We start from the raw sequence: 20671 nt of genomic DNA, 5'->3' as shown, positions 1-20671 counted from the left end.
TAAATAAAGCAAGACTGGAACTCATAATCGAGCATTAGGTTTCTGTTGTTAAAATCTGTGGGTGTGGGGCGCCTGGGTGGCTCAAGTCGATTAAGTGTCTGCCTTCAGCTCAGGTCATGATCCCAGGGTGCTGGGATTGAGCCCCGCATCGGGCTCCCTGCTTAGTGGGGCATCTGCTTCTCCCTCTCCCTCTGCCACTCCCCCTGCCTATGACTGTTCTCTCTTTCTCTCTCTCTCTCTCTAATAAATAAGTAAAATCTTTAGAAATAATAATAACAAAATAGGGGCGCCTGGGTGGCTCAGTGGGTTAAGCCTCTGCCTTCAGCTCAGGTCATGATCCCAGGATCCTGGGATCGAGCCCCACATCAGGCTCTCTGCTCGGTGGGGAGCCCTCTTCCCCCTCTCTCTCTGCCTGCCTCTCTACATACTTGTGATCTCTCTGTCAAATAAATAAATAAATAAATAAAATCTTAAAAAAATAATAACAAAATAAAGTCCATGGGTATTCACATGGATAACCTTGAAGACATTGTGCTAAGTGAGATAAGACAGACAGAGAAAGACAGATGCTTTGCGATATCTCTTGTATGTGGAATCTAAAAAGGCCAATTTCATAAAGAGAGAACAGAATGCTGGTTACCAGGGGCTGGTGGGTGGGGGAGTTAGGGAGGAGACGTTTCAGGGTGCAAACTTGCAGTGGAAAGATAAATAAGTTCTAGAAATCTAATGCAGAGAAGAGTAATTATAGTCAACAATACTGAATTATAAACTTCAAAGTTGCTAAGAGACTGGGTCTTAATTGTTCCCAACACAGAAAAAGAAATAATAATTATGTGACATGATAGAGGTGTTAACTAACAGTGGTAATCATATTGCACCATATAAATGTATCAAACCAGCACCTTAAGTCTGTATACCTAAAACTCACACCAATGTTATATGCCCACGATGTCTCAATTTTTTTAAAAAAATCCCATGGGTATTAGCTTGGAAACGGAAGCCAGGGGTCCTCAGCCTTGCCACACACTGGAATTACCTAGGGGACTATATTATGCCTGAGTGCCACTCACTGGGATTTAGATGTAATTGCTCAGGGATAGAGCCTCAATACCAGCATTTTTCAAAGCTCCCTAGAAGATTCTATTGGGCAGCCACTGATCTCTGCAAACTTACAGCAGGAAAGGAAAAGATGTTTCAGGCAATTTCCATAGATGTGACTCCAATCACATTTGGGGATTTTTTTTTTTTTTTAAATCATAGAGTCTTTTTTTTTTTTTTTCCTGCAACTGCTTTCCATTTTTGTAACCACAGTAATGGTGGGGCAGTTACAATGGCAACATCATGGCCACAGACACTTTGCTCTCGTAAGATAACTCAAGTTTTGTAGGTATTTATGGAAAACGGAAAATGTCTTTCTTTCTGTGGATATGCCACTGCCAAAGGACCACAGCAGACCCTAGCACCCCAGCCGCAAAGAATGGATTAATATGAGATCTGCTTTCGAGGTCTCTGCTTACATTTCCATTGTAGGCAGTCCTCCCGGAGTAACTTAAATGAGACACTCCTGCGCCAGCCCTCCCAGTCTGATCTCTGTTATATACAAATGTTGACAGCCGGGCTGGGAAGCCGTTTCCCCAAACCTGAGAAATTGTCGCCTCCTAGCCCCATAATGAGACCTGGGCTCCCACAAGTGACTAGAATTGACAGAGGAAGGAAAAGCAAAGCTCTAATTAATGAATTTGCCATTGGGTCTTCCCCTCTCCTGACATCAGCCCCTGGTTCAGCTCGAGTTGTAACACGTCAGGAGCTGGTTTGTTTCCATTATAGCCAAGGCAGTCAGCTAGCTGGGTAGCTGCTCTCGGGTGTTGGAGGTTGGGCCCCTGCCTGGGCCCCAGCTCCAAGGCCAAATGGCTCTATGGATCTCAATGAGCCTCAGTTTCCTTATCTGTCAGATAGACTCAAGGCAGGTGTTTCCCTGAGCTCAAAGCCCCTGCAATGTGGGTCCCAAGCATGGCTACTCTCCAGACATAGAGCAGGATCAGTGGAGAGCTTTTCCTTCTAGAAAGCAGATGATGTCACTTCCAGACCCACTCTTCTGCTTAAAACCCTCCAAAGACCCTCTCCATGATATCTGGAATGAAATCCTAACTCCTAGGCTTATCCCAAATCCTGCACGATCCAGTCCTGCCTCTCTCTCCCACCAACTCCCCTGGCTTACTGCTCCCGCCCCTCAAATACACTGGCTTTCCTTCTATATCTTAGATGGTACAAGCCTCATCTCACCTCAGGGTCTTTGCACCTGGACTGTTCTCTCTGCCTAGAACCTTCCCTCCATAGACCTGCAGATATCATCTTGCTGCTTCTCATCATCTGGTCTCATCATTATCGGGTCTCACCCGATAATGCCACCTCCACAGTGGGTCTTTCCTGACTACCCTGGCTCAGTCTGGCCCCCTCACCCCTCTTCATCGCCCTCCCTTGTCTTATTTTCTCCCTAGGAATTAGCATTTATCACAATATTAATTGTCTCTCTCCCTCACTAGAAGGTAAGCTTTGCTACCAGCAGGTTCTCAATAGAAAAGTCTTTAGAGTGAGTTTGACAGCCTGGCATTGAGTTGGCTACTTGGTGAAGAAGTTCACTGGTAGCCCTGTCTCTCCTGTGGGGGCCCAGCCTGTGAGTCTGTGCTTCGTTCCTGTTCCAGGAAGTGGCCAAGAAGATGAACTTGGACATGAGGAAGACATCCTCCCTGTGGAAGGATCAGGCGCTGGTGGAAATCAACATTGCTGTTCTCTATAGCTTCCAGGTAGCGCAGGGCACATGCCCTGGTTGGCACATCTCCAGGGGGCACTAAAGCCTTCCAGAGGCTTGGAACAGAAGGTCAAGAGACCTGGCTGCCAGGAGTGGGGAGATCTGTTCACCAGCAAGTTCTACTTTCCAACACACATGCCTTGATCTCCGTTTTGGAACTTGGGTGGAGACCATTTGAGGAAGAGATGAATAGGTGGGGGGAGGGGCATTGGGACTTGTTGCTTATGATTTATTGGAATTGGGACGCCAGGCATCCTCTGTGTCTTGCCACCTCTTTGGGGTTCAGACTATCACATAACGGACACGAATACCCATCTTCATTATCAGAAGCATATCGTCCCTCTGAATGTGTGGATCAGTGGTAGGTGGAATTACATAGGATGGCTGTAGAATGAATGGATCAAGTCATGGGTAGATATGAATATGGACCATGGGCCTCCATGTCAGGCTCAGGGAGAGTGGGCACACGCAGGAACATCCCAGGGAGGGATGTTGTGTTGGCATGAGGGGGAAGGAAGTTCCCTCTTCTGTCTTAAGTGTGGAGGAGTGGGTTTTGGGGAGTCATTGATAAAGATGGAGCGCAGTTTGGTGGGCTGGGGGCCTGGCATGAAGACCAGTGAGCCAGAGATAGGAGAGATATGAGCAGGATGAGGAATTGAGGAAGGAAGATGCGGAAAGGGGAGGTTTTGTGGACAGAGAGGGAAAGTGCTCTTCAGACAAGGTTCAAATCCAGACCAGCCAACCAGCACGGGCCCCAGGGGGTGGGTTACCTAGATAGGCAATCCACCCACCTCCACCGCAATTTCTGTGTCTTAATTTTAATAAACTCCTCCTGAGTACTTAAAAATGCTTAAGAGGATTTTATATCAGCACTATAAATGGAGGGTCAGTATCAGTTGCCATAAATAGAAGGTAATATAATATTAAATAAATTAATAAGCAAATAAACACAAGGGAAACAATACAGAGTTGTTAAATTCTGGCTCAGTGCTGCCTGAGGTTGCTCTCTGGTGAAAAATGGCGGTGGGGGAGGAAGGAGAGAGGAAAATTGGCAAGAGAAGCGTTAAAAACGGGTTCGCACCAAAAGGAGACTCTCCCCTGGGTACAACTGAGAGGGACGTGTGGAGAATCACTTCACACGGCCTCATGTCATCTCCGGGACCCCCTCTGGCAAACACTGCTCGATGGGGACAGGAGTCCTGAAATAACCCAGCTTCCTTTCCTTCCTGACTCCCCGTCCCCTCTCCTCCCACAGAGTGACAAAGTGACCATCGTTGACCACCACTCGGCCACCGAGTCCTTCATTAAGCACATGGAGAATGAATACCGCTGCCGGGGGGGCTGCCCTGCTGACTGGGTGTGGATTGTGCCCCCCATGTCCGGCAGCATCACCCCAGTCTTCCACCAGGAGATGCTCAACTATCGGCTCACCCCCTCCTTCGAATACCAGGTCCTGCCCCTCTCTGCCTCTTTGGTGCTAAATCTTCAATATTTCGGATGCATGTTCTGCTTCAAGCATTTCTGAATTCAGACTTGCTCTTTGAGCACTCAAGGGTGCCATGGCCAATGTGGCTGATGGCTACCATATTGGCCAGCACAGCTCTAGCTCAGAGACTAATGGGGTCCTCTGGAGAGTGTTTGAGAAGGATTGAGGGCTGAGTGGAAAGTCTAGATGGACAATGCAGGGAGACTGGACCAGCCACTCTGTACAAAGATCCCTGTGTACACCAGCAGCAGAATCAGTCCCTTCAAGGACTGAAGGTGGACATAGATGGGCAACCACAAGCACCCAGGAAGTCCTGCATGTCCCCTAAGGGGAACTAGACTTCCTCACTGCACTGACCATGGTCCTCTCTTCCCAGCCTGAGCCTTGGAACACCCACGTCTGGAAAGGTACCAATGGGACCCCCACAAAGCGGCGAGCCATCGGCTTCAAGAAACTGGCAGAGTAAGTCACCTCAAGTGGGTGGGGAATAGAAGTGCCTCCAAACTCAGAGAGTCCCAAAAGAGGAGGCTCGGCAGATGCTTGTGCCTCTGACCCCTCATGTGATGTGGCTTCTCCATCTTCTCTGACCCCCTCATGCCTTCTTTGCCTGAGGGTCTGAGATATGGATGTTGCTTCAACTTTTGTCCTTCCCAACCTCACGTTCCTCACTTCCATGTCCTAAATTCTTGTCTGAAGGGCAGTGGCCTATTGATAAGCCAGCTCTCCAAAATATAACAAGAGTGGTTCTAGTAATAATAATGATGATGTAGATTTGTAACATTTGCCAATTTCCATGGTGTAACTACTCCTCCATGGCCAATTTCAAGCTATCAACAGGAAGTCACTGAAACCAGAAGTGGGAGGAACTGGGATGAGCCAACTCAAGAGGGCTCTCACCCAGGGCTGAACTCTAACATGACTCCTTCATTCATTCATTCATTCATTCATTTGGCCAAGAAATGAATACTGAGGGTCCACCTTGTGCCAGGCACTCTGCTGGTCTCCAGTGATGCCTGATGAGCCAGATCAATGTTGTTCCTGTCAAAGCTCACAGCCCTTCATTCTCCAAGAATCACACAAATACAGTAAACATTGCAAGTGCCATTGAGGGCTGATTCATGGTGCCATATAGAGAGCTAACCGACTTTGGGAGGTCAGAGAGGGCTTCCTTCAGAAGATGACAATTGGGCTGAAGAATGAGATGAAGAGACTTAACTGAGCAAAGGAGGGAGGGAAAGAGGTTATGGGCCAAGCCACCAAAGAGTAATAATTCCTGGAGAATGTGTGGCCAACCAAGGGACCCGCTGATTAATGAGGTAGGGGGTGACTGAGATGATCCAATGGGGAGACCAGCCTTCTCCTAAAGTGAACTCCACAGACTCCGTCAGCACAGACCCCTGTTTGGAGTTAACCTTTGGGCAGAGGATCTGGGCATGCATTGAGCGATTCTTCCATCAGCACTCTCTGGTCCAACACTCTCAGGGTGCAATCCCTACAGATGCCATCCATTCCATGAACCCCAGAAGCCAGGCCCTGGTGACTGCAAACCTAGGTTCTGGCTCCATTAACATGGTTCATGCCATCTCGCTCCCTCTGTCTTCCTCCCCTCTCATTCCTTCCACCTAATCCCCATCTTCCAGGCACACAAGAACACATCAGCAACCATTCCTTCTCTAACAAGAGAATCACAGATATTCTCGGGGAGGGCAGCCCTGGGCTTCACTTCAGTTCAACTGTTTCGGGAAGAAAAAGGAGGAAGAAATCTAAAACATTAATTGCACCATTAAGTGTGGGATAGAAACAATGGTAGTTAATTATAGATGCTTTTTTATGCTCCAATCACTCAAAGGGAATCCTCCAGACACCTTTTATTCTTTTCTGTTTCTCCCCCTGAGCTCGGGGTCCTCCTGCAGTGTGGGTGGTTTCCCTGATTCTCAAAAATGTATTTGCCACCAATCATCCCCAGGTGGGGGTAATTAACAATTTGCCTACGCTAAGGATCCTCGTTGGACCAGGGATGCTGGCTCAGGAGGTGAGCCCAGGCCTTCCTGAGCCTCTGCCTGTCTGCCACCCCTATGCCCTCATCAACAGGAAGGAAGGAACCCAGGTTCTGAATTCTCCATTTAACTGGAAAGAGCCCAGCCTTGCTATTCAAACTCCCCAGGGCTTTGGTAGGAACAGCATCTTTAAAATTCATTTCCTCTTTCGATGGATATTTATTTAGTGCCTGTTAGCTATCAGGCTCTGTGCAAGACCCTGAAGATGCAGCCTGATTAAGTCCTTCCTTTGTGGATTTATAAACCTCTAAATTCCTTCTAACTCAATACCTAGTGATTTATTCTCTCTCTCTCTCTTTCTTTCTCTCTCTCTCTCTCTCTCTCACACACACACACATACTAGAATGAAAGCTTCATGATAGCTACATGTCAATATTTTTCAGCTCATATAACTCTGCCCAATACATGAGTTAGCACCCAACAAACATTTGATGAATGAATGAAGGATCATATATGGGGGCCATGCTTGGCAAACCAAGGTTCTCAAGACTAGAATTGGTCAACCAAGCAACAAACTAACAAAACTAACCAACTGTGTTAGCTCATGACTAGTTGCTCTGGAGAGTTTAATAAAGAGGTCAATATGTTGCTAGACTCAGGCTTCTAGTGTCCCTGAAACCATCAAACATCAAGAGAGTAAATTTTCTCCCACTACTTTTCAGGGATCATGGTTCTTGCCCAAAAGCCCCAGTCTAGCATCTTCCCTCCTTTCTACATTTCCCATTTTCCTCTCCATCCTCTTCTCCCCAGAGCCGTCAAGTTCTCAGCCAAGCTCATGGGGCAAGCAATGGCCAAGAGGGTCAAGGCTACCATCCTTTATGCCACAGAAACGGGCAAGTCGCAGGCCTATGCTAAAACCTTGTGTGAGATCTTCAAACATGCCTTTGATGCCAAGGTGGGTAGGGGGTAGTGCCAGCTCCCTGGCCCTTCATGGTGAACACAGTTGGGAAGGGAAGGAGGGAGGTCAACAGAGAAGAACCTTTGAGAATGAATGAAAGGGCATCTCGAGGTGCCCTTCGGCATACACATGCATATTTGCATAAATTGCAGGGGACTTTGAGGCCCGTCTTCCCTTGTCCTTCCAGGAGAGTCCAGGAATCACAAAATGAAACCCCATCTCAGAGCCAAATCTTAGAGGGTTTATGAGAAAATCTTCTGGGGTGAGTTTGGAAAGCTCTGCATTAAAAACAGTTCGATCTCAGAGCCTTCAATTAGCAAGTCCATACAGTTGACCCTTGTACAACATGGGGGGTCGGGGTGCTGAAAATCTGCATATATCTTTCGACTCCCCCCAAACTTAACTACTAAAATAGTCTATTGCTGACCAGAAGTCTTAATGATAACACAAACAGTTGATAAACACCTGTTTTGTATGTTGTATGTATTATATACTCTATTCTTACAGTGAAGGAACCTAGAGAAAATGTTATTAAGAAAACGAGAAGGAAGAGAAAATGCATTGACAGTACTGTACCGTATTTATTGGGGAAAATGCACGTATAAGTGGACCCACACAGTTCAAACCCATGTTGTTCAAGGTCTACTGTATTCTAATCTCCAAATGAAAAGGGGTTAGAATATAAGCATGTTTGTTCATGGCTCACATTTTCAAGGGGCCTTTCAGGGGACTGGGTTTCCCCAGAACCTACTTAGAGAAACGTTGCTCAAGACATGCTAAGATATAGGGCAATAATCTTCCTTAGAACAGGGATCTCAGACTTATTTGGCCCAAATCCCATGCTGGTGGAGGGAGGATTAGCAAGTTGTTTAAGCAGACCTGGTCAGAGCCAACTGGGCCATTCCCAGTCTAAATGTGGTCAAGAAGATTCCAGGATCAGTTAGGTATAAGCCCAAAGATCTCAATCAAGATCTCTCTCTATTAGCGACCAACCCCTTCCACCATCGCTCCCAGGTTCTTTATGGTCCTTCAGGCCACTGTGACCATTAAAAGGCCCCACACTGCCAAAAATCTTCTAGTTCTACCCACTCGAGCCCATTGAAATAGTGACACCCAGAACTTTTGATTCTTCTTCCAAAGGAGATGACTTCCAAAGATGACTCATCTTTTTCCTCTGCCTCTCTTCTCCTTCCCCCATCACTTTTTGTTCTCTCTCACCTCTTCTCCTTGTCACGTTCTCCCTTCCTCTCCCCCCTTCCTTCATCCTCACCCACCTAGGTGATGTCCATGGAAGAATATGACATTGTACATCTGGAACATGAAACTCTCGTCCTTGTGGTTACCAGCACTTTTGGCAATGGAGACCCCCCTGAGAATGGGGAGGTAAGATTACCTTCCACCTGTTCTAGCATGTTCTCCATTGGGGTGGGGGTGGGGAGAGGGCAGAAGGTACACCTGCCAGTTTGGAAATCCTCCCAGAGCCTCAAAATCCCATGACTTCTGTTTGGATCCAAGTTCCACAAAGATTGGACAATTCCAAGACCTCAGTCCCATGATGTCTACTGATGAGTCAATCCTCAGTGAAAATGCTCTCTCCTGAGTGAGCTGTGCTGCTTTGGAATAAATACCCCAATCAGGACTTTGACATCCCCTGCTCCAGATAAGAGAAGCGGGGATGGTATTTTTATAAAGAGAAAGCCACAGTGGGGATTTGTGTGCTGGGGGTAGCGGGTCCACACCTGGAGTCGCTTCATCAGCGTGTCCTTCCACGTGTACCCACACACGTGGAAGACACAGCTGCCCAGCCCGAACCCTTGATTGTCTCTAGCATCCTGGCCTCCAGAGGCTTCAGGCATGTGCCTGATGTGTCAGCCAGGACCCCGGATGCCCAACCCTGTTCCAGGTTTCTAAGTCCCACTCCATGTTTCAGTCATCTCTTTTGGCTTCCAGAAATTCGGCTGTGCTTTGATGGAAATGAGGCACCCCAACTCTGTGCACGAGGAAAGGAAGTAAGTGAATGACCCTCCAGGGTCACGTCACATACTTGGGTGGGTAACTGAAGATTGTCTTTTGGCATCTGGGGTTCACATTTGAGTGTGGGCTGGTTTTTGTGACTTAAGGTCCCCTTGTGAGCAATGTTAGCTGGTGGGTGTCTGGGGATCACTAGGGGCTCATGTTCTGGCTCCTTGGGTGACTTTACTGCCCCATGCCTCAGTTTCTTTTTCCATCAAATAGGACTTGTTATACCTGCCCTAACTTCTTAACTTGTAAGAACCCAGAGAGAAAATAGATGTGGGCATCTTTTGAAAACTCAGAACCGTGGACACTGGTTCTTATTATCTCTCCACTTTGGAAACATACATTTGAAATCAGCGGAAATGAGTTTCTTTCCCCAGAACTGTTCTATGGGATGCTCCTTGTGGAGTTCTAGCTAGTATAGAGGTTGAGTTCCGAAGATGAGATACCTCCTAAGGCAAACAAACAAAAAAAACAAAAAGAAAACAACAACAACAAAAAACCGTAGCCACGGTTGTTCGTGGTGAAATTGCGTCCCAATGCAGGGTTGGGTTCTAAAGAGATTTCATGAGGTGGCCTGTCATCACGAGTACCCTTGCAAAGCCGTAAGTCCCACATAAAGCAGAGAACATAAAGCATGTGCGTGCCGAGCTCTCTTTCAAGGAGCCCGATACGGCGTCTCCTCCAGCACGGAGCAGAGCAAATGCCTTAGCTGACTGGTGTTTAGAGACCCTGGTCCACAGAAAACCTCTCCTGGTTTTCTCCTTAGCAAAGTACCTGTTGCCGAGCTCACATACGCTCCATTCCCAAGGGATAGCTGCGTCCCTCCTGCTTAGCCATCTTTGTCCTTGCTCTCCCTGCCCCTCCCCTTTCCAGGTGACCATCACAGGCTCCCCCTCACCCCTCCTTCAGGGAGAGAGAGGGCACCATCTGTTCTCCCCTCTAGGTACCCGGAACCCTTGCATTTCTTTCCCCGTAAAGGGCCTCCCCTCCCCCAAGGTGACCCAGGAGTCCGTGGTCTGGCTGCAGCCCGTGACAGCCAGCAGAGGTAGAGTGTGTGTGTGCTGTGTACATGGGCGTGTGTGCCCTGTGTTCGTGTATGCATGCGGGTGGGTGTGCCCAATGCCCAAGCATCCAAGGCCACACACCTGCATCTCAGGGAGACCTGAGTCCTAACCCAGGCTGTGCCACTAACTCACCATGCAACCTTGAGCAAGGCATTTGACCTCTCTGGGCCTCAGTCTTTCTCATCTGCCAAATGGGGAGAAACCATCTCTGCCCCAGCCATCTCTGGGAGCGGCTGAGAGGATCAAAGGATAAAAACAAAGAGGAAAGCGGTTGGAAAAACCTCAAACCTCATACAAATACATGTGCCGTTATTTTTAACCCACAAGCATTAACCATCCCTCCCACACTAACAACACAGCCACCCCCTGATATGTTGCATGACTTATTTGCAGAAATGACTCAATGTGAGACTATTTTAGGGCAGAAAATACACTTACATATATTTAGAACTTTCCTGATGCTGGAACGAAAACTTTGAAGAACGTCCAGCTCAGAAGCCCTGCCTGCCAGAACACGCAGTGTCTTTTTTTGTCTTTTGCTCTTGGATTTGTTTGCGGGGTATCGTTTTGTTTTGGTTTGGGTGTTGGGCTTTTGTTGGGGGGGGTTGTTTTGTTTTCTGGTCTCGGGATTTTGTTTTGTTTTATGTTTTGTTTGTTGTTGTTGTTGTTTTTCTTTGCCTGAAAACAACACTTCCCAATTTTGGAGGAGAACAGGAAGACTGGATCTTTCTTTGAAGTCTCAAGGCTCCTGAGCCTCTCATGCTGAGGTCTGCGTCCAGTGACATCTTCCTTCCCCTTCAATCCCCTTCAGAAGAGTTTAATAAAAGATTCAATCTCTTTTCATGCCATGTCCCAGTGCTAGAACGTTTTCCACATTTCTTGAAATGGGAAATGTGACAGCTCCTTGAAACGTCCAAGGTCCATAACTTGATGAGAGAGAACATTGAATGAGAGTTGTCTGGCATAATCCAGGAAAACTTTCTAGGGTGGTGTAACTGTTCTACAATTGTACTATCCAATATGGCGTCCACTAGCCACATGTGGCTCCTGAACGCTCAATAAGTGACTAGTACAAGCGAGGAACAGAATACTTAACTGTGTTTCTTTTGAATCCATTGAACTTTATGTTTCAGTAAATACCCAGAGCTACCATAGCGGGCAGCACAAGTTAGTTCTTAGCTGACTGGCTCAGACTGACTTAGCTTCTGGCTACTCAGACTGAGGTCTGGGGACTGACAACATGGGCATCTCTTGGGTACTTCTTAGAAATGCAGAACCTCACACCCTGCCCAGATCCGCTGAATCAGAATCTGCCCTTTAGCAGCATCCCGGAAGGGTTTGTGTGCTCATCACAATTTGGCAAGCCAAGAAGTTTGGTCTAATGGTTAGGGGATGGTCTGTTCTATTTGTGACTTTTTTTCCCCCTTTAAATCATTTTGACCATCTTGCTCTCAAGATTCCTGAGTTGAGTGGGGTCAGAAACCCTTTAAATACAAGTGGTATCATGTGCAGATGACTAGCTATCATCATGGTGGATGAAGGTAAGTTGATCCATTCTGGAAGAGTCCATAGAAGACTTATGGTCTCAAAAAAAAAAAAAAAAAGAAGAAGAAGAAGAAGACTTATGGTCTCAACATGCGAGAGAAAGTTCTAGAAACAGGACTGGTCATTTGAAGATCCTTTGGGGTGTCTACCTCAACAAGGGGTTCCAAGTCAGGACTCACAGGCTCTCTTCTGTTTTGGCAGGAGCTACAAGGTCCGATTCAATAGCGTTTCCTCGTATTCTGACTCCCATAAATCGTCGGGTGACGGGCCAGACCTCAGAGACAACTTTGAGAGTGCTGGACCCCTGGCAAACGTGAGGTGAGCAAGGATTGAGGGTATCAGGGAAGACATCTTGGTGAGCTGGATTCAGTTGCAAAGTGAGCTCTTTGTTAGGGCGTCTCCCTTCTATTTCCAACCTTCTCTTGAATAACCAGTTGTATTGTCATTGTCTCCTCCTGACCTATTTAAGCACACTAGCTGGGCTCTCCGGTCACCTCTTCCTAAACACACTCTCAGAGCTCCATCGCCCAAATCTCAGCCTATCATCCTGTGTGCTGAAGGTTGTTAGTCCCTAGAAATTACTCAATGAGCTACGCTTCCCGGTGATATGTTTTACACCTGATAGAAGCTTCTGAAGTCACCCCTGCCGTGTGCCAGTGGCTCTCAACCCTGCACACACATCAAAATCATCTGGAGATGCTTGCAATATACCAATACCCAAGCCCCATTTTCAGAGATTCTGATGTAGTTCATCTAGAATTGGGCGCAAGTATTGCCTTTTACTTTCTTAGTTTCCCAGGTGACTCTAACGTGTGGTCAGATGCAAAAAACATGGACCCAACCCCATGTTTACCAAAGTACAGGGGTCACATACCAAGAAGTCATTTTAGGTAGGACACAGACAGATATCTTGTTTTTCAACAGTTGTGAATTCAGTTCGACGAGAAAGAAAACTGGATGTCACATCCTTGGTTTTGCCGATGTTAGTTAACACAAGGCTAATGTAAGCCGAACATCTGGGCCTGGTTACAAATCTTCCTGAACTTTGCTAACCGAAGCTTCTCATACCTGCTCATGGCAATGCTTGGTAGATGCATTCCCATCACAGGGGTCCTAGATATTGAAGTTTTATGTCCAGCGGTGCCTTTTTTTTCTTATTTTCAGTATTCCAAGATTCATTGTTTCTGCACCACACCCAAGGCTCCATGCAATAGGTGCCCTCCTTAATACCCACCACCAGGCCCTCCCAACACCCCCACCCGCCTCCAAAACCTCAGTTTGTTTCTCAGAGTCCACAGCCTCTCATGGTTCGTCTCCCCCACCTATTTCCCCCAATTCACTTTTCTTTTCCTTCTCCTAATGTCCTCTGTGTTATGCCTTATGCTCCACAAGTAAGTGAAACCATGTGATAATTGACTCTCTCTGCTTGACTTATTTCACTCAGCATAATCCCCTCCAGTCCCGTCCATACTGATACAAAAGTTGGGTATTCGTCCTTTCTGATGGAGGCATAATACTCCATTGTATATATGGACCACATCTTCCTTATCCATTCATCTGTTGAAGGGCATCTTGGCTCTTTCCACAGTTTGACAATCGTGGCCATTGCTGCCAAGAACATTGGGGTACAGATGGCCCTTCTTTTCAGTACATCTATATCTTTGGAGTAAATACCCAGTAGTGCAATTGTAGGATCATAGGGTAGCTCTATTTTTAATTTCTTAAGGAATCTCTACATTGTTTTCCAGAGTGACTGCACCAACTCGTATCCCCACCAACAGTGTAAGAGGGTTCCCCTTTCTCCGCATCCTCTCCAACACTTGTTTACTGTCTTCTTAATTCTGGCCATTCTAACTGGTGTAAGGTGGTATCTCAATGTGGTTTTGATTTGAATCTCCCTGATGGCTAATGATGAATATTTTTTCATGTGTCTGTTAGCCATTTGTATGTCTTCTTTGGAGAAGTGTCTGTTCATGTCTTCTGCCCATTTTTTGACATGATTATCTATTTTGTATGTGTTGAGTTTGAGGAGTTCTTTATAGATCGTGGATATCAACCTTTTGTCTGTAGCAGTGCCCTTTTTAATAGATTTTATTTTTTTTAGAGCAGCTTTCGGTTCCCAGCAAAACTGAGAGGAAGATATAGCGATTTCCTTCCAGCTGCCAACAAAAACAGCCTCCCCCACCCCTACCATCTCCATCCTGAGTAGTACATTGGTACAATGGGTGAAATTACACCAACACATCATGAGTACACAAAATGCATAATTTATACAAGGGTTCACCCTTGGTGTTATTCATTCCACAGGGTTTGACATCAGTGCATTGTTTTAGTTTTGACATTGAACATCGGTTTTGTACTTTGACGGCCAGACCCACTTTTCCCATATTAAATCTATCACGGCTCAGGGCAGGCATTGGCAGGCTACAACCCGCAGGTGCGTTCAGCCTGGCCATTGTGGACTCTTCCACAACCCATGAGCTGGGAATGGTTTTTCTAGTGGAACATTTGCAACTCACTTGATGATAGGAAACATTACCGTTGAATCCCAATGAAGCAAAATGCTATCCCTCCCCCTCAAACATGAGGGGAAGGGATACTTATGAGGATAAATCCTCATAAGTAAACATAGTACTAAAACATGATCCTTAGTAAGTGTAATAAAAATGTTTTTAAATTTTTATTGTCAATAAAAATGTGCAGGAATTTGTTTTCTGTCTGTCACATAAGTATCTACATGATAGCTTTGATTTTGCTTCTTGGCCTAGAGACCTAAAAATATTTACTCTCTGGCCCCATGTATAAGCAGTTTGCTAGTTCCTGGTTTGGAGGTTTATAATAGGAAGATCGTGGTGGAAACGTGAGCCTAGAAAGTAACTGGGCTGCAGGCTTCAGGTGTACCAGGAAATATACTAATGAATGAATCGCCTGAGCCATCTGTTAGTGAACACAGGTGGGTTTGATAAGCTAGTGAGTACAAATTAAGAGCAAGTTAAACAGCAGTAATAAGGAAACAATAGTATCACTGGAAGTCGGTATGGCAGATGCCATGAACATAAATATTGCATGTTTGAGGAACAAGTACCGTAACCACAAGTCATGACTGATGCTGGGAATTTCTGATCCCCACTGGGCTGAAGCTAAGGGGCCTGGCTTGGGGCAAAAGTGCTCCTTCCCAGATGTTAACCTCTGCTAACCCTCACTTGATCTGTGAGATGCCTGAACCCATCTCAAGTGCATTCTCCAATGACAGAGAGAATGGGAGCCCCTTTCCCCTCCTCCTTCCCCACATGCCCCATTTCAGTCTTTAGCCAAATTGACCCCGTCATCCTAAACAAAGAGATTCAGACCCAGAGCCCCCATGAAATAACTTACAGAGCCCCACATCTGGGCTTGTCCGAGATGATCGTCTGCAGCGGAAAACTCCAGCCCGGGAAAAAAGTGGGGTGCGGTGTTCCTGTCCCACTCACCAACATGTCACTCCGGTCCCGGTGAGGTCCAGACCCACAGCCAGGACCGAGCCCTGTAAGTGTGACATAAAGTGTCTCTAGGACAGCAAACTAGCAAGAGCGGCTATCTGAGACACAGCCCTTCCCTTCTCATACTCAAGTCAAGGCAGCCCACCTTAACAGAGAGGAAAAATCTCATTAACTGGACCCCCACTGATTCAAACACCCACCTTCTTGGTGGTATCTAGGTGAAGAGGGTTTGCAACACAAATGAATTTCTTTTTTTTTTTTTTTAAGATTTTTATTTATTTATTTGACAGAGATCACCAGTAGGCAGAGAGGCAGGCAGAGAGAGAGGAGGAAGCAGGCTCCCCACCGAGCAGAGATCCCGATGCGGAGCTCGATCCTAAGACCCCAGAATCACGACCTGAGCCAAAGGCAGAGGCTTTAACCCACTGAGCCACCCAGGCGCCCTAACAACGCAAATGAATTTCATAGACATCCCAAGAGGTGGAGCTGCATATTGATAAACCTTTCATCCCCTTTTAGAAGAACCTGTTTACCCACCAACGTTTGATGTGAGGGTTTTTTTTTAAGTTTTTGTTTTTAATTCCAGTTTGTTAACATACAACATTTGATGTGTTAATGACAAGTCCTTCTGATCTCCTCATTAATATAGGACCCTGAGGACTGCTGTATTATGATTTTCGTTACCTTTGTACTTAAAACTCATCTGGTTGTGTCCATGATAGAATTCAAGCCTTCCCAAAAAAGTAGACTAATTTCTCTGGCTTAGAAAGGGATGCATGAGAAGTTAAACCAATGGTTCTGGGTTTTCACTATCCCTAATTCATCCTCCTTAGGACCACTGGGAATTTTCTCCCAAGGATCGTTGAAGCTAACAGAGAACTAGAAGGAGATAAGAAGAGGCCCCAGGGGCTCCCAGATTTTAAAATGGCCTTCCCCAGGTGGGCTTAGGGACATCTGATCACCATGGGCTAAACACAGTCCTTCTGGAGATAACCAAATATCTCAGTCTGCTCAGGCTGCCATAACCAAAATACCAGAGTATATGGCTTCAACAACAGATACTTATTTTCTTGCAGTTCTAGAGGCTGGCAGTCCAAGATCAAGGTGCCAGTAGGATTGGTTTCTGGTGAGGCCTCTTTTCCTGGCTTGCAGATGGCCACCATCTTGCTATGCCCATACATGGCCTTTCTTTTCTCCACCGTCAGAGTGAGAGAGTGCTATCAGCATCTCTTCCGCTTCTTCTAAGCACACTGGTCCTATTGGACTAGGGCCCAACCTTATGACACCATTTAACCTCAGGTACCACCTTAAAGGTGCCATCTCCAAATACAACCACAATTGGGGCGTTAGGATTTCAACATATGAATTTGGGGAGGGGGACACAGTGTCCATGATACCAGGTACCCTCTCACGCCCCACAGTCCCCTAACACGGACCTTTTGTTGTCTTCTTGGCAGGTTCTCTGTGTTTGGCCTTGGCTCCCGGGCTTACCCTCACTTCTGCGCCTTTGGACATGCCGTGGACACCCTCTTGGAGGAGCTGGGAGGAGAGAGAATCCTGAAGATGAGGGAAGGGGATGAGCTCTGTGGGCAAGAAGAGGCTTTCAGGACCTGGGCCAAGAAGGTCTTCAAGGTAACCACCGGCCCAGATCTTGGAGACCTAAGGGGAGAATTCACGACCCACCCTCAAGACCTCCAAAGACAGAGTACCGACACCATCAGAAATAGAAGAAACTTGAGAGAACCCCTGGTATTTCCCTCATGTATCCAGCCAGGATACAGCTGTCAACAACTCAGATGGGTTTAGATGGTCTTAAAACACACATTCTCCATCCAGAATCCAACCCCCTTCATTATGGTTAGAGACTTAATCTATAAAAAAAAAATTATAGTCTTGGGATTTCAGAGCTGGGAAGAATCCATTCCTCCCTTGCATTTGGTAGACAAGTAGGCCAAAAACATAAAGTTGGGTAGCCACACCGGGGGCCATGCCTCATCCTGGAGCTCAGGTCTCCGATTTGTCTACTTGGACAAGCTTCTCCCTCTTGTGCTAGATCTTCGCTGACCAATATGGGAGCCACTAGCCCTGTGTGCTTTTTTTTTTTTTTTTTTTTTAAGATTTTATTTATTTGACAGAGAGTAGGCAGAGAGGCAGGCAGAGAGAGAGGAGGAAGCAGGCTCCCCACCGAGCAGAGCGCCCAATGCGGGGCTCAATCCCAGAACACTGGGATCACGACCCAAGCTGAAGGCAGAGGCTTTAACCCACTGAGCCATCCAGGTGCCCCAACCCGTATGCAATTTAAATGTCAGTATTCATGAATTCACATTCAACAGGATGAATGAACAAGTGAACATGGTATGTCTAGGTAATGGAATGTGATTCAGCCATGAAGAGAATGAAACATTGACACCTGCTACACCACAGATGAGCCTTGCAAACCTGCAGAGTGAAAGAGGACAGGCACAGAAGGTCTATGCTCCCATTTATAGGAAATGTCCAGCACAGGCAAATGCATACAGAGATTAGATTTGTGGTTGCCTGGGCTCTCGAGGAATGGAAAATGGGAATGATTACTGATGGGTACAGGGCTTCTTCTGGGAGGACGAGAATGTTCCGGAACTGGATAGCAGTGGTGGTTGCACTCTCTCTCTCTCTCCACACACTAAAAACCATGGAATTGTACATTTTAGTACATTTTAAAATGATGAATTTTATATTGCATGAAAAATGTCTGTATATATATACATAGAAATAATAAAATGTTTAATTATAATATAAAATACTGTATATTATGACAGAAATATTATATATTGCATATTTGCATAAATATATTTATCTTGCATAAAATAATTACTTATATATTTTATACACCATAATGGATGTATAAAATTTTAATCATTTTTAATTAGTTTTTAATTCTATTTAGTATCTATATTAAATAGATTCTACTTAAAGAGCCCATTCCTTGGCTGCATATTTCACATACTCAGTAGTCCCAAGCTAGTGGTCATCCCAGGAGACAGCACAGAACATTCCTATCATGATAGAACATCCTATTGGATGGCACGATTCTAGACATATGAGGTCACAGGAGAATAATGAACAATGGCCTTCTATCTGCATGGGGGACATGATGTGATTGGCTATCCTGGAAAAAAACAAAGAGCCTTGAGTACCGACCCCACCACCTCCACCCGCTCCTTCCTCCATGCCGGAATGTGTGGAGCCACATTCTCAAGCCGCCACAGAAGAAAGGACACCAGGCAACCTCCTGTCACTCCTTTGGCACTTTCCATCCTACATGCAGAAGCACATAGGGAAAAAAGAGGGAAACTGAGGCCCTGGGCTATCTGGATATCTGTGGGGGGAGGCTGTGTCCATCAGCCTGTTTCTGCATTTCTCCCTAGACAAGGAAAATGGTGATAACTTCTCCTGTTACCTTGAGGTCACTATGGTTCTTGACTTCGATCGGCCACTTTGAGCACCCCAGACGCAGGGCCTGTTACTAAGCTACTGTACCCTTTAGCTATCTCCCCCCCGCCCCATCCATACTCCCACCAAACTCCCGGTCCTGGCAACCACTAACCGACTTTCTATCTCCGTAGCTTTGCCTCTCCTGGACGTTTCCTGTGAACGAAATCCTATAGTATGTGGTCTTTTCAAACTGGCTCATTTCGTACATTTTTAAGGTTCATCCACATTGTATTATTTATCAGTACTTCATTGATTTTTACGGCCACACAATCCTCTGTTGTATGTATATATCGTATTTTGTCCATCAGCTGATGGATGTTTAGATTATCTGAAAATCGACACACAGCCAAAAAGTGGTTAAAGCTACCCTTAAAAACCTCTTGAACTGGGTCAGCTGGGTGGGTCAGTCAGTAAGCATCTGACTCTCGGTGTTGTCTCAGGTCATGATCTCAGGGTCATGGGACAGACCCCCACATCAGGCTCTGCACTCAGCATGGAGTCTGCTTGAGATTCTCTCTCTCCTCCTCCCTCTGCCTCTCCCCGCCTTGCTCACGTGCTCTGTCTCCCTAAAAAAAAAACAATTATCCATGGCTTTTTTCCCAAAAACCTGAATTTGAAATGGTAATTCTTAGGATTACTAAAGTCAGAGAACTTATGAACTTGGCCCAAAAAATAAATAAATAAATAAAAGAATAGAAAAAAAGCAAAATTCATAGGGAGATGTTCAAACATTCAATATGTTCTGCTTTTAATGTGTTTAAATCTTTAGACTAAGATAGCTAGGATGTTCTAAGGTGTCTATTTTCTTTTTTTTAAAGACTTAACTTATTTTTTAAAGATTTTTAGTTATTTGAAAGAGAGAGCACACGTGAGAGAGAGCATAAGTTGGGGAGAGGGCCAGGAGGAGAGAGAGAAGCCGACTCCCTCCTGAGCAAGGAGCCAGGCACAAGGCCCACTCCCAGGACCCGGGATCATGACCTGAGCTGGAGTCAGATGCTTAACTGACTGAGTCACCCGGGTGCCCCAACTTTATTACTTGTTTGAGAGAGAGAGAAAACACAAATGGAGGGGTGGGGGGCAGGGAGAGGGAGAAGCAGGCTCCCTGCCGAGTGCAGAACCTGATGCTGGACTTGATCCCAGGACCCTGAGATCATGACCTGAGCCAAAGGCAGAGGCTTAATCTACCAAGTCACTCAGGTGCTCCTAAGGTGTTTATTTTCTTGCTTAATGTTAGGCCTCTACAAATACTGGTTTTAGGAATAAATGACATAAAAGTTACATACTAAGTAGAGGGTAAATCTTTTTTTTTTTAAGATTTTTATTTATTTGACAGAGATCACAAGCAGGCAGAGAGGCAGACAGAGAGGGGCAGGGGAAAGCAGGCTTCCTGCTGAGCAGAGAGCCCTGATGCGGGACTCGATCCCAGGACCCGGAGATCATGACCTGAGCCAAAGGCAGAGGCCCAACCCACGGAGCCACCCAGGCACCCCTAGAGGTTAAATCTTAAAGTCATTAATTAGTAAAGCTGATCTAGCCAGCATATCAACAGCATTCAAAACATATAGGATGGATTAGTGGATAGACTGATGGCTGGCCGGTCCGTGGTGGGATGGATGGATGGGTGGTTGGGCGGGTGAGTGGATTGAAGGAAGGAAGGAAGGAAAGGGAAGGGAAGGTATAGATGGAAGAATGGAAGGTTGGATGGACAGATGGAAGGAAGGAGGGAAGGAAAGACGGATGGATGGATTGATGGATAGAAGGAAATAAGAAAGGGAAAGGGGGGAAGTAAGGGAGAGGAGAAGGGAAGGAGGGCAGGTAGGTGGAGGAATGGAGGGATAGA

General features: G+C 46.2%; 1 protein-coding gene across 10 annotated transcripts in view; it reads left to right on the top strand.

Moving 5' to 3' along the window:
* Nucleotides 1-20671, top strand: part of NOS1 (nitric oxide synthase 1) — a 170402-nt gene that overhangs the window by 130124 nt on the left and 19607 nt on the right. For 8 of the 10 annotated variants that reach the window (XM_013056573.2, XM_013056571.2, XM_045073742.1 and 5 more), the window contains 9 exons: nucleotides 2703-2804; nucleotides 4065-4259; nucleotides 4672-4757; nucleotides 7103-7247; nucleotides 8529-8633; nucleotides 9201-9259; nucleotides 10213-10314; nucleotides 12080-12196; nucleotides 16815-16989. In XM_013056573.2, coding sequence (XP_012912027.1) covers nucleotides 2703-2804; nucleotides 4065-4259; nucleotides 4672-4757; nucleotides 7103-7247; nucleotides 8529-8633; nucleotides 9201-9259; nucleotides 10213-10314; nucleotides 12080-12196; nucleotides 16815-16989 — 1086 coding nt within the window. The remainder of the gene's footprint in view (nucleotides 1-2702; nucleotides 2805-4064; nucleotides 4260-4671; nucleotides 4758-7102; nucleotides 7248-8528; nucleotides 8634-9200; nucleotides 9260-10212; nucleotides 10315-12079; nucleotides 12197-16814; nucleotides 16990-20671) is intronic. The other 2 variants (XM_045073748.1, XM_045073747.1) reach the window with 1 other exon arrangement.

The sequence above is a fragment of the Mustela putorius genome, unplaced genomic scaffold, assembly GCF_011764305.1.
Source record: "Mustela putorius furo isolate JIRA1106 unplaced genomic scaffold, ASM1176430v1.1 tig00537248_pilon_pilon_pilon, whole genome shotgun sequence".
Classification (NCBI taxonomy): domain Eukaryota; kingdom Metazoa; phylum Chordata; class Mammalia; order Carnivora; family Mustelidae; genus Mustela; species Mustela putorius.
Note: the sequence above shows the minus strand (reverse complement) of the source record. Positions and strands in the feature narration are given on the sequence as shown.